We start from the raw sequence: 25771 nt of genomic DNA on the forward strand, positions 1-25771 counted from the left end.
TTAAAATATATTTAAGTGCATTAATAATCCTAAACAGCTATTTTATACAAAACCTTACTCTACATGGCTTTCGCAGACTCCGTACGTGGTGTCAGCATAATATTAAAACCATTTTCCATTTTCAAAATAATATCAGCCTGCATGCGGAATTCTTCCTCCTTGAGATTACATTTGACCACAAAATTCCTCAAAATTGTTGAGAGTAAAACTTTCAATTTCAACATGGCAAATTTACGTCCGACACAACTACGTGGCCCAGCACTAAAGGGTATAAAGCTGTAATAATGACGTTTAGCTATACGTTCGGGCAAAAAGTTGTCGGGATCAAATTTTTCTGGATTAGGAAAAGATTTGGGATCACGATGCACGGCATATTGCATAATGACAATTGTAGTGCCTTTGGGTATAGAATATGGTCCGGATGGTAATTTGATGTCACATTCAGCACGACGAGCAATCAATGGTACTGGTGGATACAAACGCAAAGTTTCCATTATTACACGTTCCAGATATTTCATTTCCAGCGTATCGGCAAAGGTACAATCACGCATGAAGTCATCACCAAAAATGGCTCGCTGTTCGGCCAATACTTTCTCTTGCATATCCTGATAAATACCCAATATACACAGGACAAAACTGGAGGCAGCCGATGTGGTGTCATGGCCCTGTACAAAAAATTATTTTTAAAAATATTAAATAATTATAATTTTTTGAAATTAGTTTTTTACTATACCTCAAACATAATTGTATTGACCTCATCGATAATATCCTTTTCAGTCCATTCTATTTCGGGATTTTTAGACATTTCCATCATGGCATCTAACAGAGCTAGACGTTTTTTGGCACCTTAAGTAAGAGAGGATTGTGAATTAATAACTTAAAACGAGATGTGAGAGTAAAGTTAGCCTGTTTTTATTCTTATATGAGTTTTAGAAGTTTTGAATGTTTTTTACCCTCCACCATTGTATAGAGGGTATATTAAGTTTGCCATTCCGTTTGTATCACCTCGAAATATACATTTTAGTCCCCACTAAGAATACATATTTTTGATCAGAATTTAGCGATGTCACTCTAGCTTCCGAACAAAATGGAAAAAGTTGAAAAAATTTTACTTTTGATATTGAAAATGGGTCATGTAGCACCACGTTTTGGTATAGCCCCCATATAACACCACCTTCCGATATTCGGTACTTTGTTGATTTTAGCGATATTATTCACCGGAATTGTTTCAAATTTGGCTTTTGAATTCCATAACGGATTCTACAGCCTATGACAGAAAATTGTCTGTGCAGGTCCACGTCTTCGTATAGCCCCCATATAATAGTACCTCCCTATATTGATGATTTTAGCTACATTATTCACCGATTTTATTCAGGTTTCGCATTTGAATATTGTAATGGTTTATGCCTAAAGTTGTCTATGCAGGTCCACGTCGTCGTATAGACCATAATATAACGGCTACATTCGGTATTTTTAAGATTTTAACAGAATTTTTAACGGATTTTATTTTTTTGAAAAGTAACAAATGGTGGAGGGTATTCAAAGTTCGGCCCGGCCGAACTTACAGCTATTTTTACTTGTTTTTTTTTTGTATTAATTTTCTATTTATTAGAATGTAAATGCCATAAGAAGAAACAAAGCCTTCGGTCTCCAAGTACTTATTTCAGCTTTCTCCTGTTACTCCAGGACTTTGACTTGGTGGATCACATATTGTTTCCTTTACTGGATAGAACCCGATTTGGGTAAATTACTTCAATATAGTATCACATTTTATTTGTCTCAAGTAAGGTAATTGTATAACACATATAATTAATTCAATTTATTCGAATAAATTGATAAACAAATGGAAGTAGTCAAAATTTCTACCCAAAAATGTTTCTATTTTATTTTTTGGTTATTCACAATATCCAGTTCCAATATTCTTGTTGTTGCCGTAGAACATTTGTTTAGATATGCTAATTAATTTCTACGAAGTCTCCGACTATGACGAAGAATATGTAAATAATCAAATGTCAAAATACACTAACAATAATTTATACTGCATAAATTAAAGAAGAAAGGAAAATAACAGAACCAGAACATTAAGAGACATAAACAAAAAGTGAAAAAAAACTCACAAAAATACGAAAACACGAAATTAAAAATTTAAATTATTTATGTCATTAACTTCAACAGATTTTATGTTTCAAAATAGCAAAGTTTATTACCGTTTTTTTATTTCCCCTACTGACCTATTTCACAAAACTTGGGAAATAAACATATTAATTTATTTAGGTTGTTACCTATAAATCCGCAACTTTTTATTGTATATCTCTATCCCATACTAGCAAGTGTTCTGCTATATTGTCAGCGAAAAGTCCACCCTAAAATTTTAGATTCGTCCCGACAGTTCGTGTAAGATCTTTTTAGTACTCAAAATGTTTTCATTTTGAAAAACTGTTTAATCAAAACTTTATTGTACTAAAATTTCAGACTTCCAGGGTTTCATAATGCTCCTTTTCTCGGAAAGAACAATAGGAAAATGTTTTCCTTTTACACCAAAAAGTGTTTGAAATCTATAATTCTGAAGTTAACCGAGAACGATATTAGTAAACCCATTCTAAGTCCAAAACTTTTTCTACGTCTCCGTATATAAAATCTAAAAATCAACAGTGATCTCAATATCTAATTTTGGATTTTAGAACTTCACCTAATACCAAATTCAGTAAAGTTTAGTACACATAGCTAAAACAATCTACATCTCTCAATCCTACACACCAACAGTGATTCAAAATGTGTACCATTTGTAACTTTTCGAACAATTATAGTACGCATTTGCAAAATCACTACCAGATATCAACAGAAACCTCAATATCAAATTTCGGGATTCCAGCTCTATATCTGCATTCAATTCTCAATTTAGTACTACTTTTCAAAGAATTATACTACACCTTTCCAATACCATATCCATATCTTAACCACGTCAACAAACATTGGCACCCATATCAAATTTCAGGATTTCAGGTCTATTACTTCACCCATACCAAATTTAGTTCTTTTCGTGCAATTATGGTACACAATTTCAAAACCACCTCCATAGCTCAATTCCAAATACCAACAGAGACCTCATTATCAAATTTAAGGACTCCAGACCTATCCCTTCACCCAATAGCACATTTAGTACCATTTAGTACTTTTCGCATAATTATTGTACACATCTCAAACACAGATACCAACCGTGACATTTATATCAAATTTCAGGATTTCAATTCTATTCCTTCATCCAATACCAAATTTTGTGTAATTTAGAACTTTTCGTATAGTTATTGTGCACATTTTCCATACCACCTCTATATCTTAACCACAGACACCAAAAGTGACACTTATGACAAATTTCAGGATTTCAGCTCTATTCCTTCATCCAATACCAAATTTAGTACTATTTGAACAATCATTGTACACTCTTATAAAACTACCTCCATATCGCAGATCCAGATACACACAGAGACCTCAATATCAAATTTTAAGATTCCAGTCCTTCACACAATAACAGATTTAGCACAATTTAGTATTTTCTATAAAATTTTAGTACACATTTCTAAAAACCACCTTCATATCTCAATTCCAGACATCAACAGAGACCTCAAGATCAAATTTCGGAGTTCTAGATCTATCCCTTTATCCAATACGAAATTTAGAACTTTTCGTACAATTATAGTAAACATTTCCAAATTCCATCCACAGATATCAACAGTGACACCTATATCAGATTTGAGGATTTCAGCTATATTCCTTCATCCAATACCAAATTTAGTACCACTTAGTACTTTTTGAACAATCATAGTACACATTTCCAAAACCAGCTCTATATCTCAATTCCAGATGCCAAGGGAGACCTCAATATCAGATTTCGGAATACCAGTCACATCACTTCACCCAATATCAAATTTAGTACAATTTCATACAAATATTGGATGCATTTTAGAAACCACCGCCAAATCTCCAAAAAAAGATAAGATCAGTAATCTGAATTTAAAATATCAGAAACCACCTCCATATGACCAGGCTGCACAAGAACAGCGACCCAATACCAAATTTCAGAATTTTTAGCACTACATGTTCACCCAACACCAAATTGTACCAAATAGAGTACTATTGAAGTAAACATTTTCAAACCAACTTTAATAGAAAACCAACCAATAAAAAATTTCAAAATCCCAGTTTCATCTATTCACCCTAAAATAAACTGCTCTAAATTTAGTACCATTTGGTAGAGTTCGCACACTAAGTACACATTTCCAAAACCAACTTTTTCCAACAAATTTTTTCCAACCTTTATTCTCATATCTCTCTATCCCTTCACATAGTACCAAATGGTAACATTTTAACAATTGTAATACAATTTTAGAATTTTTTGTAACCTTATGTACATATATATCACGTTGGTACATATATAGCCCTTTGGTATACCTTCAGTTGGCCAACAGAACTCAAGCGCCAGCCATGGTGATGGTGTGTGCCGCTATAACAGCCGATGGTCGCTCTCCGCTCGTATTAATAGACCGTGGCATCAGAATAAATGCCGAATATTATCGAGAAAATATTGTGGAAGGTGTGTTAAAGTCTTTTTTTGGCCGCAGACCTTGGACATTTCAACAGGACTCAGCACCATCGCACTCACCCAAGAATCATTTCCAGCGCATAATCAGAATCATTTCACCTCAAGCAAGCGCTTCCCGGGAATAGGCCAAATACCGCAGAGCAACATTCGGACAGCGTGTGACGGATGGCTTTTGTCTTTGTTGCAGTTTTTTTATACCCTCCACCATACATAGTGTGGAGGGTATATTAAGTTCGTCATTCCTTTTTTAACACATCGAAATAATCATTTTAGACCCAACAAAGTATATATATTCTTGATCAGCGTTAAATTCTAAGACGATTTAGCCCAGTCCGTCCGTCTGTTGTAATCACGCTACAGTCTAAATAAATTAAGATAGGAAGCTAAAATTTTGCACAGATCTCCCTTTTATCTGCAGGTAGGTCAAGTTCGAAGATGGGCTATATCGGTCCACGATATCGTATAGCCCCCCGATATTCGGTATTTTGATGACTTTACCCACATTTTTCAACGGAATTGTCTGAAATTCCACACAAGGAGTCCCTTGTGAGCATTTTATCCCCTGAAAGAGAATTGTGTATATACGTCCACGATATTGTATATCCCCCATATAACGGTACCCCCGATATTCGGTATTTTGATGATTTTACCCACATTTTTCAACGGAATTGTTTGAAAATCCACACAAGTAGTTCCTTGTGAGTACCTTACCCCCTGAGAGATAATTGTCTATATAGGTCCACGATATCGTATATCCCCACACAAGTAGTTCCTTGTGAGTACCTTACCCCCTGAGAGAGAATTGTCTATATAGGTCCACGATATCGTATATCCCCCATACATCGGTACCCCCCCCCCCCCCGATATTCGGTATTTTGATGACTTTACCCACATTTTATCCACGATTTCATATAGCCCCCATATAACCGTACCCCCCCGGTATTCGGTATTTTGATGAGTTCAGCCACATTTTTCTATGGGATTGTCTGAAATTCCACACAAGGAGTTCTTTGTGAACACTTTACCCACTGAAAGGGAATTGTCTATATAGGTCCACAATATCGTATATCCCGCATATAACGGTACCCCTCGATATTCGGTATTTTGATGATTTTGCCACTTCATCCAATGGAATTATCTGAAAATCCGCACAAGGAGTTCCTTGTGAGTACTTTACACCCAGACATAGATTTGTCTTTATAGGTTCACAATATCGTATATCCCCCATATAAGAGATTTTTAATGGATTTTATTATTTTGACAATTTTCTAATTCGTTCCAAATGGTGGAGGGTATTCAAAGTTCGACCCGGTCGATCATACTGCTTTTTTACTTGTTTTTATCTCACTCTGTATATCCTCTCATTCTAAAATTTCCAAATTCTAGCTTATTCCGTTTGTCCAATAAAAAGTATTCAATTTTTAGTACATTTTAGTACTTTTCGTACGATTTTAGAGAGTGATGGTCAAAAATCACCTTTCGATTATATGAAATTTTGCTGGGAATAAAAAATTCGCAGTAGAACGGAAATTTTCGAAGTTATAATCCATTTCACCCGCGAAATATTATCCCCTGGCAACCCAAATTGATAGGCTTCTGTCCCGTCTTATACTCTTACCCCATTCTAAATTCTCATCAATAGTCTATAACTGTGACATGTAGAGCTACAACAAAGTCAGGAAATTTTTCTGTTTTTGATCCATTTCAACCACTAAATATTTTGCCATCATCTCCAAAGCCATAGGCTTCTATTCTTTCTCTATTCCCAATTTAATACAAAATTTCGACCACTCGACCAACACACACAAATATTTTATACTTTCACTTACCCACATCATTCTCATCGATATCGTCCAAATCGTCACGCAAACCTTCCGCCTTTTTAGTTTCTCGTTTACGGATCTCAGCCTCGGCTTCATTCTCCACTATGGCCCTCGAATCAGAATTAAAATTCACCTGGCGATCGCTTACAACTTTCCGTGTCATATTCAAAATAATATTCAATAACCGATGACTTTTGTCGCTCAATTTGGAAAACTTAAAAAGGCTATCCAGACGATAATAGAATTTCAATTGACGCTTTTGTATGATGTCACACATATCTATAACGGCCCCAGCATATTCTAGACATTTATTGGGTTCGGGCAATTTCTTCACACCCATAACAGTGGCGAGCAATATTTCCACCGTCACCTGCGACATATATTTGTGCACATCAAATTCCTTGCCCTGTTCTTGGGCCATACGTTCGACTAGTCGCTTCGAATGTTGGACAAATTTTGGAATGAAACTTTTCAAAATACTCTGATGAAAGGTGGGCGCAATCATTTTGCGATGATGTTGCCAATGTTGGCCACTTGAGATGAGAATGCCATCACCGAACCATGGTTTGAAATAGCTATATTCGTAGGATTTTTCCAAATGGCGGCTGGAGCTAAGAACGACTTCTATGTCGACCGGATTCCAAAGGGCAACTGCAATAATGGGACCCAATATGCCGCGTGCTATGGAACCTGGTGTGTTAATGTACTTGAGAGCCTCAGCCATGATTTCTGGAATTATAAAAAGTAATAAAAATATTAGTAATTATTATAATAAAAAAATAAAAAATATAATAAAAATAAAATAATTATAACTATAATAATTTTAAATTAATTAAATTTTTTTCTATAATTTAATTTTCAAAAATACTTAAAATAATTATAATTTTAATTTATAAAATAAATTTATAATTTTAAAAAATAAAATTTATAATTTTATTTAATTTAAAATAAATTTATAATTTTATTTAAAAATTATTATTTTACAATAAAATTTATAGAAACTATAATAATTTAAACTTAATTGTAACAATAAAAAAATTTAAAACCGGTCCAGTTATTTATAATGAACCTAACCTGCATTTGTCAGATTAAAAACTATGTGACCGTGACCAATAACAGGAAGCCGGGGTGGTGTTGGCATATTTGCTGTTAACTTATATTCACGAGTGTTACGTAGCCAAATCTCAAAGAGCACAGCTATCACCACAAGACCCATTATGGCTGTCCACAAAGGGTTCAAAACCGTATCCACAATCGCGGGCAATGCATCTTGGTCGACGTTCTCCATTTTCTCCAATATTTCCGGGAGTGTAGGAGTTTATTTTATTTTTTTAATTTTATTCTATTTTGTTATTTGTTTTAATCCCAAATTATTATTAACCGATGCGCATTATTCGAAACACTTTATCCGAAGGCGATTTTCTAACTGACTGGTAATTGAGGAATAGCATTTAGATTTTTATAATATTTTGATTGTCTGGCAATTTAATTATTTGTCAGGAATCTGGTTCTTGGCCAACTTTAAAGTGAATTGGTATCAGTTATTACCAAAAAATCTAGTTTTTTTTTTTTCATCGGTATTTTATGAATAAATTAAGATGCCATAACAAAAGTTGTTCAGACATTTCTATTGCATGTGCAAAAGTTCAATTGAAACGAGTATAAGCATGCTGAGAGTAAGAGAATAATAGAAGAATGGTGCTGGAGGACAATTTATTTTAAGGCTAAAAAATCTTTGTGAATAAACGAAGAACACTGAACACAAAATAGATTAGCCCTGAGTTAAACTTTTGACTTCTTGTGACCCTATAGTACATAGCCTGAGACGACGTCTTAATCGAATCAAATATCCAAAATATGAGCATTTAGAAGCAAAATGTTTAAAACCTTATCATATCTTAGAGGTCCCGAGTTGATCTTCACCACGTTTCCATAATCCTTTATTATACTCTCCACCATACTATGGAGGGTACATTGACTTTGTCATTCCGTTTGTAACTCCTCAATCAATAATCAGCGTAAAATTCTAAGTCGATTTAGCCATGTCCGTCTGTTGTAATCACACGAACGAATTGAGAAGGAAAGCTAAAATTTTGCACACATGTTTATTTTTCCAGTAGGCAGGTTAATTTCGTAAATGGGCCATGTAGGTCCACGTTTTCATATAGCCCCCATATTCGGTATTTTGATGATTTTAGCGACATTATTCACCGGAATTGTTTCAAATTTTGTATTTGAAGTTTGAAATGCATACTACAGCCTAAGACAGAAAACTGTCTGTGCAGGTTCATGTCTTCGTATAGCCCCCGTATAACGGTACCTCCCTATTTTCGTAATTTTAAAGATTAAAGCGTCGTTATTCACCGGAATTGTTTCAAATTACGTATTTACAGCTCGTAATGGGAACTACAGTCTGTGACAGAAAATTGTCTATGCAGGTCCAGGTCTTCGTATAGGCCCCACATACCAGTACCTCCCTATATTCGATATTTTGACTAGTTTAGGTACAATATCCACCGAAATTGTTTGAGATGTTGTATTTGAAGTTCGTCATGGATGCTACAGCCTATGAAAGAAAATTGTCTATGCTGGTGCAGGTCTTCGCACAGCTCCGATATAACGCTACCTCCCTATATACGATAATTTTGATGATTTTAGCTACATTATTCACCGTTTACTTCAAGCTTCGAATTTGAATATGGTAATGACTTATGACAAACAATGCCCATGTAGGTCCACGTCGTATAGGCGCCAATATAACGGCTATATTCGGTATTTTTAAAATTTTAACAGAATTTTTTAAGGATTTTATTTCCTAATTCGTTCCAAATGGTGGAGGGTATTCATGCTTTTTAACTTGTTTATGCTCGGTCCTATGACTAAGGACGATATGAAATATGGCAAAAATGTGATAATGTTAATTTACATTTAAAGGGTGTTTTTCTAAGAACTTTCTGATTCGAAATTTAAATAAAATACATGCCAAATTATGATATGACCAAATTTTTTATTTGGATATTTTCTTGTCATTAAACATTTAAATATAATTTCGGGCATATAACCAAAACTACAATTTTTTGCAAAGCTCATTGGTTTGGGGTGAACGAATAAGGCTGAAATTTTGAAATTTTATATTGGGGTCTCTGTTGTTGGTTGGTTTATGATAAAGAGGTGGTTTTAGAAATATGTACTTCAAGTGCACGAAAAATGCTAAATAGTACTATATATGGCACAATTTGGTATTTTGTGAACAGATAGTATTTGAAATCTGGAATTTGGTATTTGAGTCGCTGTTCCTGAAGGATTTGTCGGTGGTTTGGAAATGCGTCCTATATTTGTACGAAAAGTATTAAATGATATTAAATTTGGTATTGGGTGAAAGGATGGGGCTGGAATGCACAAATTTTTTATTAAGGTGTCTATTAGTGTAGAGATCTGGCCGTGGTTTTGAAAATGCGTACAATAAAGGTTAAAAAATAGAAAGTGATATTAAATTGGGTATTGGGTGAAGAGATAGAGCTGGAATCCCGACATTTAATAACCCGGTCTCAATTGGTATCTCGGGTTGAAATATGCAGTGAACGTATGTACGAAAAGTACTAAGTGGTACTAAATTAGGTATTTGGTGAAGGGATAGAACTGGATTCCCGAAATTTGAAATTGAGGTATCTGGGATTAAAATATGGTGGTTTGGAAATGTGTATTGAAATTGTACGAAAAGTACTGAAATCCTAAAATTTGATGAAGGTCTCTGTTGGTATCTGAGATTGGGAAAAGTACTAAATAGTTAGGTTTTGATGAATGTAGGCAAGTAGGAACCTGAGATTTGATATTTAGGTCTCTGTTGGTATCTGGCGGTGGTTTTACAAACGCTTACAATAACTGTTTCGAAAGTACTAAGTGATACTAAATTGGGCATTGGGTGAAGGGATAGAACTAAAATTCCGAAATTTGATATTGAGATTACTGTTCGTATGTGGAATTGGGATATGGAGGTGGGTTTGGAAATATGTGCTACAAGTGTTCGAATAGTACTGATTTTGCATCACTGTTAGTGTCTAAGGTTGTTAATTTTTTTATATGCATACAAAATGTTAAGGTGGACGATGTAAGGCCCTTGAACGGAGTACTCGCTTTAGTACAAACTTGGAAAATATTGCCCACTATTTCTCATACAAAATTTCTACTGAAAATAACTTTATAAAATGTAAAATTGTTTATCGACTTTCCACTAATTCCGCATACCTCAAATTAGAGAGCATCAATCTGATTTTTTGAGGCCGAGTTCGGTCGGGTCGAACATAATGTTTTTATATCCTCCACCATACTATGGAGGGTATATTAATTTTGTCATTTTCCAGTAGGCAGGTTAAGTTCGTAAATGGGCCATGTAGGTCCATGTTATCATGTAGCCCCCATATAACGGTACCCCCCGATATTCGGTATTTTGATGATTTTAGCGACATTATTTACCGGAATCGTTCCAAATTTGGTATTTGAAGTTCGTAATGGATACTGCAGCTAAAACAGAAAATGGGCCATGTAGGTCCACGTCTTCGTATAGCCCCCATATAACGGTACCCCCCGATATTCGGTATTTTGATGATTTTAGCGACATTATTTACCGGGATCATTTCAAATTTGGTATTTGAAGTTAGTAAAGCATACTACATCCTAAGTCAAAAAATGAGTCATGTAGGTCCACGTCTTCATATAGCCCCCATATAACGGTACCCCCCGATATTCGGTATTTTGATGATTTTAGCGACATTATTTAACGGAATCGTTCCAAATTTGGTATTTGAAATTCGTAATAGATACTGCAGCTAAAACAGAAAATGGGCCATGTAGGTTCACGTCTTCGTATAGCCCCCATATAACGTACCCCCCCCCCCCCCCCCCAAATTCGGTATTTTGATAATTAGAGCGATATTATTTACGGGGATTGTTTCAAATTTCGCATGTGAAGTTCGTTATGGATAGTTCAGCCCATGTCAGAAAATTGTCTGTGCAGGTCCATGTCTTCGTATAGCCCCCACATAACAGTATCCCTATAATCGGCATTTTGATGATTTTACGATTTACATCATAAACACATTTTTATTCAAGTTTCGCATGTAGTTATTGTAATAACTTATGACAAAAGTTGCCTATGCAGGTCCACGTCGTCGTATAGGCATTCGGTATTTTTAAGATTTCACAGAATTTTTCACGGATTTTATTTATTTATTTGTGGGAATCGCCAAATTTGTACCAAATGATGGAGGGTATTAAAAGCTCGGCCTGGCCGAACTTACAGATTTTTTACTTGTTTTACTTAAAAAAAATCGTGGACTTCTTAATTTTTTGTAATGTTTTTTCCATTTAGAATATGACACTTTTCTTTTTCTTTGGTATGTTAAGAAAATATATGTGTTCTGTTCAAAAAAATTGACTTATATTTAGTCGATTTAGAACCTCCTGCTGATTATGAATATACACACCATGGGGCCCCTGTGCATGTTTATAGGTGTTACAATAGAAATTACATATTTGATCATCTTGTTACTCACCATTCTTTGTCAGTTTAGACACTACTATTTACTTAACATGAATCTCCAAAATTCCGAGTGTTATTCAAAGAAATCAATGCATGCAAATATTAAAATTAAAATCATGAGTCTTGTTTTGTGTTATTACTGTCTCACTAATTTCGAATAAAATCCAATAAATTAACAAAATACTTTGATCCTAAGGAAATTTTCAGAATTTCAAACAAGAATTTAATTTTGAAGCGACCTTCAATTTTGCATTCATGAAAATTGTTGATAATATCAAATAAAACAATATTTTATAGGAATTATTTTTAAATTATATTTTCCCCCAAAGACCCCACCCCTTAATTTACATACTTATACTCATGGTACAATGATATCAAGGTAGGGCTATGATACCATATGATTTCAATTTTTTTATTTTCTTGGCTTAATATGTCAACTTTATTTGTTTATGTATATGTTTTCTTTTCAATAACAAAAAAATTGTTCAGAAAACATTCAAATTCGGATGTTTTCAAGATGTTTATTTCAACGTATGCATCGACAAAATCTAGAGTTTTTGCAGCGAAATAATCGTTTAGAGATATATAGTACATGATTTTGAAAATAAGTGTTGACTTTTCATTCAGTTATCGCGTTTTTTCAATTATTTTTTCAAAATAAATGCAACAAGTTGTTTGATTCTGTTATTGTTTTGATACTATTTCTGACACTACAAGCCAAACAGGTAGACCTCTATACTTGCAATTTTTTCAAAGTTGACCTACCTTCTCTTCATTGTACCATGCTTATACTTATTTATAGCGCTTTCTTAGCCTCAGGCCTTGGTTCCAGCATTATGTTGAAACCATTTTCCATTTTCAAGATAATATCACCCTGCATGCGGAACTCTTCCTCCTTAAGATTACATTTGACGACGAAATTTCTCAATATGGTTGAGAGCAGAACTTTCAGTTTCAACATGGCAAATTTGCGACCCACACAACTGCGCGGTCCAGCACTGAATGGTATAAAGCTGTAATAATGACGCTTGGCCGTACGTTCGGGTAGGAAGTTATCCGGATCAAATTTATTGGGATTGGGAAAAGATTTCGCATCACGATGTATAGCATATGGCAGTATGACAATGGTAGTGCCTTTCGGTATTGAATATGGTCCGGATGGTAATTTTATATCATATTCAGCGCGACGGGCAATCACTGGTACTGGTGGATATAAGCGTAGAGTTTCCATTATTACACGTTCTAAATATTTCATTTCCATGGTATCGGAAAAGGTACAATCACGCATGAAGTCATCACCGAAAATGGTTTTCTGTTCGGCCAGTACTTTTTCTTGCATGTCCTGATAAATGCCCAATATGCAGAGAACAAAACTGGAGGCAGCCGATGTGGTATCATGACCCTAGAGAAAATCAATTTTTAATACAATTAATTATTCAAATATTTGGATTTTCTTCAGGACCCTTACCTCAAACATAATTGTATTGACTTCATCGATAATATCCTTTTCGGTCCATTCAATTTCGGGATTTTTGGACATTTCCATCATGGCATCCAATAAAGCCAACCTCTTCTTGGCACCTATTAATATTTATCAGTTGAAGATTAAGACTCAAGCCATAATAAAAACTTCATCTTTCATACTCACCCACATCATTCTCATCGATGTCATCCAAATCATCACGCAATCCTTCAGCTTTTATTGTTTCTTCTTTACGCTTGGCAACCTCGGCCTCATTCTCCAATATAGCCCTCGAATCTGCATTGAAATTCTTTTGACGTTCCTCCACCACTTTTCGTGTCATATTCAAAATTATATCCAACATTTTATTGGCCTTCTCATGAAATTTCGATAATCTAAATATGGAATCCAGGCGATAGAATACCTTTACTTGACGTTTATGTATCACATCGCACATATCCAACACAGCATTGGCATATTCCAAACATTTGCTTGGTTCGGGCAGCTTTTTCACTCCCATTACAGTAGAGAGTAATATCTCCACCGTTACCTGGGACATATACTTATGGGCATCGAATTCTTTGCCCGCTTCCAGAGACATACGATGCACCACACTCTTGGAGTGTTGAACAAATGTTGGAATGAAACTTTTCAAAATACTCTGATGGAAAGTGGGTGCAATCATTCGCCGATGGTGTTGCCAATGATGTCCTTTGGAGATGAGCAGACCATCACCAAACCATGGCTTGAAATATTTATATTCTTTTGATTTTTCCAAATGACTGCTAGAACTGAGCACGATTTCAATATCCACTGGATTCCATAAACCCACAATGAGTATAGGACCTAAATAGGCACGCAGTATCGATCCCGGGGTGTCAATGAATTGGAGAGCTGTCGACATGATTTCTGGTCAAGAAAAATAAAAAAACCAACATTTTTATCAAAATAAGACTTGTGATAATATTCAAAACATTTTATTAAAAAATCAATAGATATTACAAATTATTTGTCAGATCCACAATTTTTTGTCAGGGGTCCCCTGATTCCATCCTTGAGAAAGTCTCTGACATTTTTTTCATAAAAGCCCACTATTTTTGTCAAGAAGTTCTGAACAATTTTGGTTGAGGAAGCCAATAAATATTTTTCTTAAAAAGTATCTGAGAGATCCTCCAAATCCACGGTTCTCTGTCGATATTTCCCTGAAATAAGTTTTAAAAACATCCATGATTTGTGATCAAGAGCCGACTCAAAAATTCGCGGTTATTGGTCAGAAGGTTCGAGACTTTTTATATCCTACACTACATAGTGGTTAGTGTATTACGTCTTTGTGCATTTGTTTGTAACATGGAGAAGGAAGTGAGATAGATCCACAGTTACTTTTCAGAATCTTCTTAAAATCACTATCGAAGTCGATTTATGCATGCCAGTCAGCCCGTCCACCCGTCTTTCCATGTATTTTTTTTTTTTTGAACAAAATGCAGGCCGCATATTTTATCCGATTGAGATGAAATTTTCCACACAATATTTGGTTGGTCAAAGGACAATACTGGTTAAAATCGGTTCAGATTTAGATATAGCTCTCATATATACAGGGTGAGATGAAAAAACTGCAACCAATTTCAGACTGCTGTCATTTCTAAGCCACTCGTCCGACAGCTGTTAAAATTCTTCCAGTGATAGCTCATTATATCGTTTACAAGCGTATAGAAGCATTTTGGTGAGAATTTTCCAGAAAAAAAGTTATTCGTGATGGAATTTAAGCGTGATAGTGTGATTTCTTTATATTTGGCTAGAAAACCACAAGTGGCTATCGTTGGAGCACTCCAGCATTTAAATGTGAATAAATCTTTTGTGTAGCGTAGCCTGACGTCAAGGAAGTGGACGGAAGAAAACAGCAACATTAGCAGAAATGGTCCGAAAAGTAAAGAAGAGACTTGATCGAAACCCACGTCGCAATGACCGAAAAATGGCTCGTGAGCTGAACATATCGCAATATTCCATTCGGCAAATATTGAAAAATGAGCTCGGGGTAAAGCCATTGAAATTCCAAAAACTGCAAGAACTTACACCGTTACGAAAAGAAAATAGACTCAAAAGAGCTAAAGAGTTGCTTCGCTTGACCGAAAGTGGTGGTGGTGTATTAAAGTCTTGGGCACCCCAACATTTTGGCCGCAGACCTTGGATATTCCAACAGCACTCAGCACCATCGCACCAAACAAATGTAAAAATTATGGCGTTTGACTTTATTGCAGTTTTTTTATCTCACCGAAATCTTCAACCGATTTCGGGTTAACTGTACACCAAAAAACCAATATCAGTCCAAATGGCCTGAATTTTGTCACATCTGAATTGATTCAGTCTAGAACCAAGCACATCAAATTTGGTGAAAATCTGTTGAGATATAGCTACAGCTCTCATGTATATGTGCATAATATGCACTCCTGAATAATATGTGCATTAAATTTTGTCAAAACGGTTCAGATTTGGATATAGCTCCCATATATATTTTTATCCCATACCAGGTTTATTGTGCACAAAATGGCTAATATCAGCCCGAATGGACTAATGGCTAATATCAGCCCAAATGGTATAGATTTAATATTCAATAGAATTCTTTGTTACCGGAGCTCTTCAAAATATGCTAAGTGGTGTAGGGTATCATATAGTCGGCTCCGCCCGACTTTTGACCTTCCCTTACTGGTTATTGTCATAAAAATTGAAAAATTTTGATCAGAAAGTCCCAAACGTTTTGGTTGATGAGGCTTTAGACATTTTTCATATAAAGTCCCTGATTTTTAGTCTTGAAGATTCTGAAAAATCCACAGTTCTTTATCTGCAGTTCCCAGAAATTAGTTTAAAAATATACACTATTTCTTGTCCAGGCCCGTTACAAAAATTATGGTTATTGGTCAGAACGCCTTTGATCCTTTCTCGTATTTTTTTTTATAAATCACGATTTTTTGGAGGTTTCATAAAATTTGTTTTTAAAATTCACCAAATTTGTTAGGAAGTCAAAAAATTGTGTTAAAATTAACAATGATCTTTGGTCAGAACAGAAAGAACACCATTGTAATATAATTGCACTTCGTCTCATATCTCCCCAAAATAACCAAAACCCTAATACTAGTGTTCCATTAACTCTCTGTCAATTCTCACTCTCCCTTTTATTTTTTCATATTTTAATAACCCCATCGCACTTACCTGCATTTGATAAATTGAAAACCAAATGGGCCTGGCCAAGGACCGGCACCCGCGGCGGTGTTGGCATATTTGCTGTTAACTTATATTCACGAGTATTGCGTAGCCATATTTCAAATAGTATTGCTATAACCAGTGTACCCACTAGGATCGTCCACAAAGGACTTAATAATGAAATTTTCTCCGGCAGCATGACATTTTCTTCGTTTACTTTATCCATACTTTCGACTATTACCGATCGCGCTGACATATTTCGTACTCAATGGAAAATTTTCAAGTATATTGTTGGAATGCCAACTAAATACTGCAACATTGTTCGAAATGGAATTCCGCTTTCTTGTCATTATTCTTTGATTATCATTTAAAATGATTGTTTATTTATTTAATTGGGTTTTGTTTCTATTAATTTTGAATTATTTCACGCAGGTAAATAAATATTCAGTGTAAAAGTTTTTTTTTTTCATAAAATTTTTTTTTTTTTTGAAAACAAAATATAGACTTTTTTCATTGGGAAAAAATTTTGTTTGTAATTTATAGACTCGAAAGTAAGGTAAGATTTAAAGAAAGAATTTATGTGAAGTAGATCATACCAACTCTGAATTTCTGACTTCGATAAGAATTATATTAAAAAAATATTTAATACCGGACCGAGTTTCACCAATTGGCCAAATTCAATTGAATATAAAACCAGTAAAGAAAGTCTTAAAGTCGGGCGGGGCCGACTTTATGATACCCTACACCACTTTGCTAATTAAGTAGAGCTCCAGATAACAATTAAAAGTTTTTATGGGAGAATTCAATCATACACCCTTGATTATAATTATAATTTAAAGATCAAAGGACTAAATATGCCGAAGCATTTGTATCTTTTAAATTCGGAATTGTATTGCCCTTTTGGTGCACAATTAATTTGAAATCGGATAAAGATATATATGGGAGCTATATCCAAATCTGAACCGATCTGGATAAAATTTGGCAAAGATATTTCTGAGCTGTATTTGATATATTTCCCTGAATATCGTTGTTACGGAGTGCATATTACGGTTGTGGGTAACAAATATAACAAATCGGATGAACAATATATATGGAAGCTATAGCTATATCTGAACCGATCTTCACCAAATTTGACATACTAGCTTCTAGACTCAATTCGGTCGTAAGTGCCCAATTCCATTCCATTTAGGCAAATATTAGACGTTTGGTGCACAATAAAAGATAAATCGGACGAAGTTATATATGGGAGCTATATCCAAATCTGAACCGATCTCGATAAAATTTGGCAAATGTATTTCTGAGCTGTATTTGATATATTTCCCCAAATATTGTTGTTGCAGAGTGCATATTACGGCTGTGGAGGACAAAAATAACAAATCGGATGAACAATATACATGGGAGCTATAGCTATATCTGAACCGATTTCGATCAAATTTGGCATACTTATTTTTAGGCCTAATTTGGGCGTATATGCAAAATTCCATACAAAGGTAAATCGGACGAACATATATATGGGAGCTATATCTAAATTTTGACCGATTATCTCCAATTTCAATAGGGTTCGTCCTTGGGCCAAACAAATGATCTGTGCAAAATTTCATCTGGATCGGGCAATAAATGCGACCTGTACTTTGTTTACAAAAATACATGGACAGACGAACGGACGGACATACATAAATCGACTTAGAATGTGATTCTATGCAGATCATCAAAAGGAACTATGGGAATGGTTATCTCGTCAGTAACAGATCATTTATTGTTTACAAGCGTACGGAGCATTTTGGTGAGAATTTTCCAGAAAAAAAAAATAACTCGTGATGGAATTCAAGCGTGATAGTGTGATTTCTTTATATTTGGCTGGAAACCCACAAGTGGCTATCGTTAGAACACTCCAGCATTTAAATGTGAATAAATCTTTTGTGTCTTGTACCATCGCTCGTTACCATGATACTGGTATCGTAGCCCGACGTCAAGGAAGTGGACGGAAGAAAACAGCAACATCAGCAGAAATGGTTCCAAAGGTAAAGAAGTGATCGAAAAATGGCTTGTGAGCTGAGCATATTCCATTCGGCAAATATTGAAAAATGAGATCGGCGTAAAGCCATTGAAATTCCAAAAAATGCAAGAACTAACACTGCAACAGAAAGAAAATAGACTCAAAATAGAGGTGCCACAATTCACTCCATTTGGGCTGATATTAGCCACAAAAAAAATCTGAAAATGGAAAAAGATATATTTTGAAGACATGTCCAAATCTGATCCGATCTTAACAAAATTCGAAAAACTTATTTCTGAGCTTTATCTGATATCTTGTACCAAAGATTATTGTTTTCCAGTGCATATTGCGCATGTGAGGAACTCAAAACCCCAAATCGGATGAAACATATATATTGGAGCTACGGCTATATCTGAACCGATTTTCACCAAATTTTAAGTACTGGTTTCTAAGATGTATTCAGTCGGAAATGCCAAATTCAGTTCATTTGGCCTGATATTGGCCATTTGCTGCAAAACAAATCTATATACTATATACTGGAGCTAAATCCTAATCTAATCCAATCTCGATAAAATTTGATAAAAGAATTTTTGAGCTCCATAAATTATATGATACCAAATATCATTCTTATGGGACATAAAACTCCAAATCGGATTAAACATATATATGGGAATTAAGCTATATGTGGACCGATTTTCCTCCAAATTCATATAATTGCTTCTTAACTGAATTCGGTTGGATGTGTCAAAATTCAGATCATTTGGACTGATAATGGCCATTTGGTGCGCGATTAACCCGAAATGGGTTGAAGATATATATGGAAGTTCTATCTAAATATGAACCGATTCTCACCAATTCCAATAGGGTTCGTCCTTGGACCAAACAAATATTGATTGGAAATTTTCATCTCAATCGGATAACAAATGCGATCTGCATTTTGTTCACAAAAATACATGGTCAGACGGAGTGACATGCATAAATCGACTCAGAAAGTGAATTTATGTAGATCCCTCAAAGTAACATATGGTCTATCTCACTTCCTTCTCCATGTTACAAACAAATGCATAAAGACATAATACCCTTCCCACTATACACGGGTAGGATATAATTAAAGAACTTCAGAGTCGGAATTTGTAATAACATTTTTATGTGGGCTTCCTGACTTAGTGCCAGAACAATGGTGCAGGGTATAACTTTCAACTGTCTGAAGTAGGAAAGCAATGTGACTACTTTCTCCAACTTATACTAAGACACGACTTTAAAAATGGATTTATTGGGCTTTTACCGATTACTAAACGTGCATTTATTATGGTGTATGCAATTAATTCATCAAAATTTTTCAAAAGAATTGCTATACATCGAATTTATGCCTGGAATTGCGGAAGCTATAGCACATGCTAAATTATATTCCAGTATCATTAATATTAATTTTCGATGTTTTGTATAATCAAATAAAACTCAATTAACTTCGAATTAGTTTGATCTCTGATCCAATAGCACTGAAATCAAAACACATTTTTCGGAACTCGATAAGCAATGACCTTGTGTGACAATGACCTTCAAATATTCAACTACAACCATATAAAAACTTTTAAATAAAACCAAATGAAATTTGTATTAGTATTCTCTAATTTATTTTCCCCACCCCTTATCTCGTTTCCCCTTACTTATAACACCTTCTTAGCCTCGGCTCGTGGTTCCAGCATTATATTAAAACCATCTGCCATTTTCAATATAATATCACCCTGCATACGGAAATCTTTCTCCTTTAGCTTACACTTGACTTCGAAATTCCTCAATATGGTCGAGAGTAACACTTTCAACTTCAACATGGCAAATTTACGACCCACACAACTGCGCGGTCCAGCACTGAAGGGTATAAAACTGTAATAATGCCTCTTGGCCATACGTTCGGGCAGAAAGTTATCAGGATCAAATGTATCGGGATTTGGGAATGATTTCGGATCACGATGTACGGCATATTGCATTACTGCTATGGTGGTGCCTTTGGGTATTGAATATGGTCCAGATGCCAACTTGATGTCATATTCAGCACGACGTGCTATGAGGGGTACTGGTGGATACAGTCGCAGGGTTTCCATTATTACACGCTCTAAATATTTCATTTCCAAGGTATCGGAAAAGGTACAATCACGCATGAAGTCATCACCAAAAATGGCTCGCTGTTCGGCCAACACCTTCTCTTGTATGTCTTGGTAATTGCCCAATATGCAAAGAACAAAACTGGAGGCAGCCGATGTGGTGTCATGACCCTAAAAAAATTAATTTCAAATTTTAATTATGATTTTCAAATTAAAAATTATTTGTCGATCCCTACCTCAAACATAATTGTATTGACCTCATCGATAATATCCTTTTCGGTCCATTCGATTTCAGGATTTTTGGTCATTTCCATCATGGCATCCAATAAAGCCAATCTCTTCTTGGCACCTTCAATATTTATCATTTGATGATTTAGACTCAAGCCATAATCAAAAACTTCATCCTTAATACTCACCCACATCATTTTCATCGATGTCATCCAAATCATCTCGCAATCCTTCGGCTTTTATTGTTTCTTCCTTACGCTTGGCAACCTCTGCATCATTTTCGAAAATTGCCCTCGAATCAGCATTGAAATTCATTTGACGTTCCTCCACCACTCTGCGTGTCATATCCAAAATTGTGGTCAACATTTTATGACCCTTCTCATGAAGTTTCGAAAATTTAAACATGGCATCGAGACGATAAAATACCTTCAACTGACGTTTGTGTATCACATCACACATTTCCAACACAGCATTGGCATATTCCAGACATTTATTTGGTTCGGGCAATTTTTTCACTCCCATAACAGTGGCGAGTAAAATTTCCACCGTCACCTGGGACATATACTTATGGGCATCGAATTCCTTGCCCGCTTCTAAGGACATGCGATGCACCAAACTCTTCGAATGTTGGACAAATGTGGGGATGAAACTTTTCAAAATACTCTGATGGAAGGTGGGCGCAATCATTCGCCGATGATGTTGCCAATGATGTCCCTTGGAGATGAGTAGACCATCACCAAACCATGGCTTGAAATATTTATATTCGTAAGATTTTTCCAAATGACTGCTAGAACTGAGCACAATTTCAATATCCGCTGGATTCCATAACGCCACAATAAGTACGGGACCCAAATAGATACGTAGCACACCTCCCGGGGTGTCAATGTATTCGATGGCCTTGGCCATGATTTCTGGATAGAAAAAATAAATTAAATAATATTATGAACAAAATTTATTAAGTTGTACAACGGGTTTTTTTTAATAAGTATGCAATTTTTTGGGAAATACTTTGAAACAGGTCAAGGAAACAAATAAAATTCTCTATACACTCGAAGTAAAATGTCAAAAAAAACTTTTTTGTATCCTACAGCATACTGTAGTACGAGGTATTTTTTAATGAAAGCTACGCCAAAATGTGGTCCTATATTGATAGCGTTTCTACATAATAAGAACTCAAAATAACACTATCAAAACATAAAAAAAATATTTGACACTGCAGTTATTCTTACATGCGTTCTATTCCAAAAAAGTGGACGAATATAACCCATTTCCTGTTCAAATGATTCTCGGTGTAATCCAAAGATCCCTTCACAATTTGAAATATTTCCTAAATGTTGCGAAATATATCTCATATTGTGGGGGTCCCTTTGTATACCGAGTGAAATGAAAAAACCAACCAACCAAACCAACTTCAGACTGCTCTCAATTCCAAGCCATTCGTCCGACAGCGGTTAAAATTATTCCAGTGACAGCTCATTATATTGTTTAGAAGCGTACAAAAGCATTTTGGTGAGAACTTTCCAGAAAAAAAGTTATTCGTGATGGAATTCAAGCGTGATAGTGTGATTTCTTTATATTTGACTGGAAAATCACAAGTGGCTATCGTTAGAGCACTCCAGCATTTGAATGTGAGTAAATCTTTGGAGTGTATCGTAGCATCGCTCGTTCCTGTGATACTGGTAGAGTAACCCGGCGTCACGGAAGTGGACGGAAGAAAATAGCAACATCAGCAGAAATGGTTCGAAAAGTAAAGAAGCGACTTGATCGAAACCACCCGCGTCGCAGTGGCCGTAAAATGGCTCATGAGCTGAACATATCGCAATATTCCATTCATCAAATATTAAAAAATGAGCTCGTGGTAAAGCCATTGAAATTCCAAAAAGTGTAAGAACTTACACCGCAACAGAAAGAAAATAGACTCAAAAGAGTTGAAGAGTTGCTTCGCTTGGCCGAAAGTGGTGAACTGTCAAATTTGGTTTCCTCCGATGAGAAGACATTCGTTTTCCAGCAGTTTCAAAACAAACAAAATGTTTACTTGCTAAAGAGGTCAGATGAAAATGTGAACCTTCGGTTGGCCACCAGAATTCAAGCGCCAGCCATGGTGATGGTGTGGGCAGCCATAACAACCAATGGTCGCTCTCCGCTCGTATTAATCGAGCGTGGCATCAGAATAAATGTGGAGTATTATTGCAAAAATATTCTGGAGGGTTTATTAAAGCCTTGGGCACGCAAACATTTTGGCCGCAGGCCTGGAACATTCCAGCAGAACTCAGCACCATCGCACTCAGCAAGCGCCACCCAAGAATGGTTACAAAATGAAGTTCTTCGCTTCATTACCAGCGCACAGTGGCCTTGGTGGCTCTCCGGATACCAATCCGTTGGACTATTGTGTCTGGAGTATTTTGGAAAGCCAGGTTGGCACTAAAAAATACCAAAATTTCGATCACCTCAAGCAAGCGCTTCGCCGGGAATGGGCCAAAATACCGCAGAGCAACATTCAGGCAGCGTGTGACGGTTTCATTGACCGTTTGAAGGCCATAATTTGTGCCAAAGGTGACCAATTCGAACAAATCTAAACTTGTTCTAAAATGTGGTGCTATTTCCGACATTTTGTGCTTTCATTCAATAAAATTTAAAAAAAAAATCCTAAAATTATGGCGTTTGACTTTGTTGCGATTTTTTTATCTGACCCTGTATATCTTATATATATCTTCCCCCGATTTATTTTTATTGTGCACAAGATGTGTAACGTTAGCCAAAATAGGATAGAATTTGGCACCTATAACCAAATTGAGCCTAAAAACTGGTGTGTCCAATTTCGTGGAAATCGTTTCCGATATAGCATAGCACCCAATATATATTCTTCATCCGATTTGTTAAATTACTCCTACACAGCCATAATACGCACTACGTAATAACGATATTCAGACATGCTGCTCGGAAATACATTTGCCAAATTTTATCGAGATCGGTTCAGATTTGGATATAGCTTCCATATATATATTTACTCTATTTCAAGTTTATTGCGCACCAAATGGAACATCAGTTAAGATATAGCTCTAGGTCCCTTACAATGTTTCATCCGATTTTGTATTTTATCACATCACACCCGTAAAACTACAGCATAGAAATACCTCTGCTAACTTTTATAGAAATTTGAATATAGCTCCGATATATATCTTCATCCGATTTCACGTTTATGAATGTCTTCGTCAACTTTTGTAGATTACGATCATAGTCTGCCATGTATTACCATTTATTTGTTATATGTAGCTCTACTACATATGCACACTTGTTTAGGGTACCATAAAGTCGGCCCAGCCCCACTTTGGTCTTTCTTTATTGGTTTTATTTTGTCAATTTTTCCAACTTACCAGCATTATTTAAATTTAAAACAAAATGAGCATGTCCAAGAATCGGTAACTTTGATGGCGTTGGCATATTTGCCGTTAACCGGTATTCACGAGTATTCCTCAGCCATATTTCATATAGCATTGCTATTATCGCGACACCTATTACGAGTGTCCACAAAGGATTAAATGTTGAAATTGTCTCCGGCAAGGAGTCGAATTCTGGAACTTTATCCACATTTTCAAGTGTCAAGGACTCCACTGACATATTTTTGCGGTTAATGCAATTCCGCAAATATGAAAATTATCACAATTCTAAAAAAATGACTGGATTAATCTATTTCGATGTCGCTTTTATACTGATGCAGACTATGAGACATAATTTGGTTTTTGATAATTCGCTGATCATAGCTTTGGAGCGATCTTCGTCCAATCGAGTTTTTGTTTTTTGTTTTTTAAAATTTAGTACAGGTTTTAATTGAAAATTTATATGTATAAAGTATAATGGCTTACGTAGAATAATAATAATTAGGCAAAATATACTTGATTTAATGTGAAAAAAATATAACGATTTGGTTTAGGGAAATTGTTAATATAATTTGTGCACAATGGACTGAGCGATGTCATTATTTGTCATTACTTTTGTAAATTTTATCAAAATATTATAACCATCTCTCGGTTTTGCCGACAAATGTATACCCTTTACTACTGTTGGTTTATTTAAATATATTTTTATACCCTCCACCTTGGAAAGGAGGGTATATTAACTTTGTCATTCCGTTTGTAACATCCTTAAATATTCGTCTTAGACCCCATAAAGTATATATATTCATAATCAGCATAAAATTCTAAGTCGATTTTACGATGTCCGTCTGTCTGTCTGTCTGTCCGTCTGTCTGTTGAAATCACGATACAGCCCACATTATTTGACGTAGAGCGCCAAAATTTAGCAGAGCAATTTGCATTGTGTCTAGGCTGGTTGGTATTGAAAATGAGATATATCGGTCCACGTTCTAGTATAGTCCCCATATAACGGTACCTCCCGATATTCGGTATTTTGATGATTTATGCCACATTTTTTCACGGATTTGTCTGAAAATTGGTATTTGTTGGTCATAACGGGTCCCTGAGCGTGTGGCAAAACATTGCATGTATAGGTCCACGTTGTGGTATAGCCCCCATATTACGGTACCTCCCGATATTCGGTATTTTAATGGTTTTTGCCACATTTTTTCACTGATTTTTCTAAAAATTGGTATTTGTGGGTCATAATGGGTCCTAGTTCGTGTGGAGAAACATTGTAATTATAGGTCCACGTTTTGGTGTAGCCCCCATATAACGGTACCTTCCGATATTCGACATTTTAATGGTTTTTGCCACATTTCTTCTAATGTTTCTTTTACCCTAGCGTGGAGGGTATTAAAAGTTTGACCCGGCCGAACTTAATGTTTTTTTACTTGTTGCTTGTGTAATGAT

The 25771-nt window shown here is 35.5% G+C and overlaps 3 protein-coding genes across 3 annotated transcripts; all 3 read right to left on the bottom strand.

Annotated features, from left to right (window-relative positions):
- Window positions 1–7772, bottom strand: LOC101887719 (cytochrome P450 4g1). Its single transcript, XM_005176293.4, has 4 exons — window positions 7498–7772; window positions 6430–7152; window positions 734–846; window positions 1–665 (listed from the first exon to the last, which is right to left on the bottom strand). Exons 1-4 carry the CDS (start codon window positions 7709–7711, stop codon window positions 60–62), a joined length of 1656 nt encoding a protein of 551 aa, XP_005176350.1. The 5' UTR covers window positions 7712–7772; the 3' UTR covers window positions 1–59.
- Window positions 7773–12297: 4525 nt separating this feature from the next.
- Window positions 12298–16961, bottom strand: LOC101889105 (cytochrome P450 4g1). The gene is made up of 4 exons (XM_005176301.4): window positions 16629–16961; window positions 13611–14333; window positions 13431–13543; window positions 12298–13364 (listed from the first exon to the last, which is right to left on the bottom strand). The coding sequence occupies exons 1-4, from the start codon at window positions 16873–16875 to the stop codon at window positions 12759–12761; spliced, it is 1689 nt and encodes a 562-aa protein (XP_005176358.1). The 5' UTR covers window positions 16876–16961; the 3' UTR covers window positions 12298–12758.
- Window positions 16962–20226: 3265 nt separating this feature from the next.
- On the bottom strand, window positions 20227–24648 carry LOC101888923 (cytochrome P450 4g1-like). The gene is made up of 4 exons (XM_005176300.4): window positions 24320–24648; window positions 21134–21856; window positions 20954–21066; window positions 20227–20888 (listed from the first exon to the last, which is right to left on the bottom strand). The coding sequence occupies exons 1-4, from the start codon at window positions 24561–24563 to the stop codon at window positions 20283–20285; spliced, it is 1686 nt and encodes a 561-aa protein (XP_005176357.1). The 5' UTR covers window positions 24564–24648; the 3' UTR covers window positions 20227–20282.
- Window positions 24649–25771: the final 1123 nt, after the last annotated feature.

This window comes from Musca domestica, unplaced genomic scaffold (genome assembly GCF_030504385.1).
Source record: "Musca domestica strain aabys unplaced genomic scaffold, Musca_domestica.polishedcontigs.V.1.1 2, whole genome shotgun sequence".
NCBI classification, from domain to species: Eukaryota; Metazoa; Arthropoda; class Insecta; order Diptera; family Muscidae; genus Musca; species Musca domestica.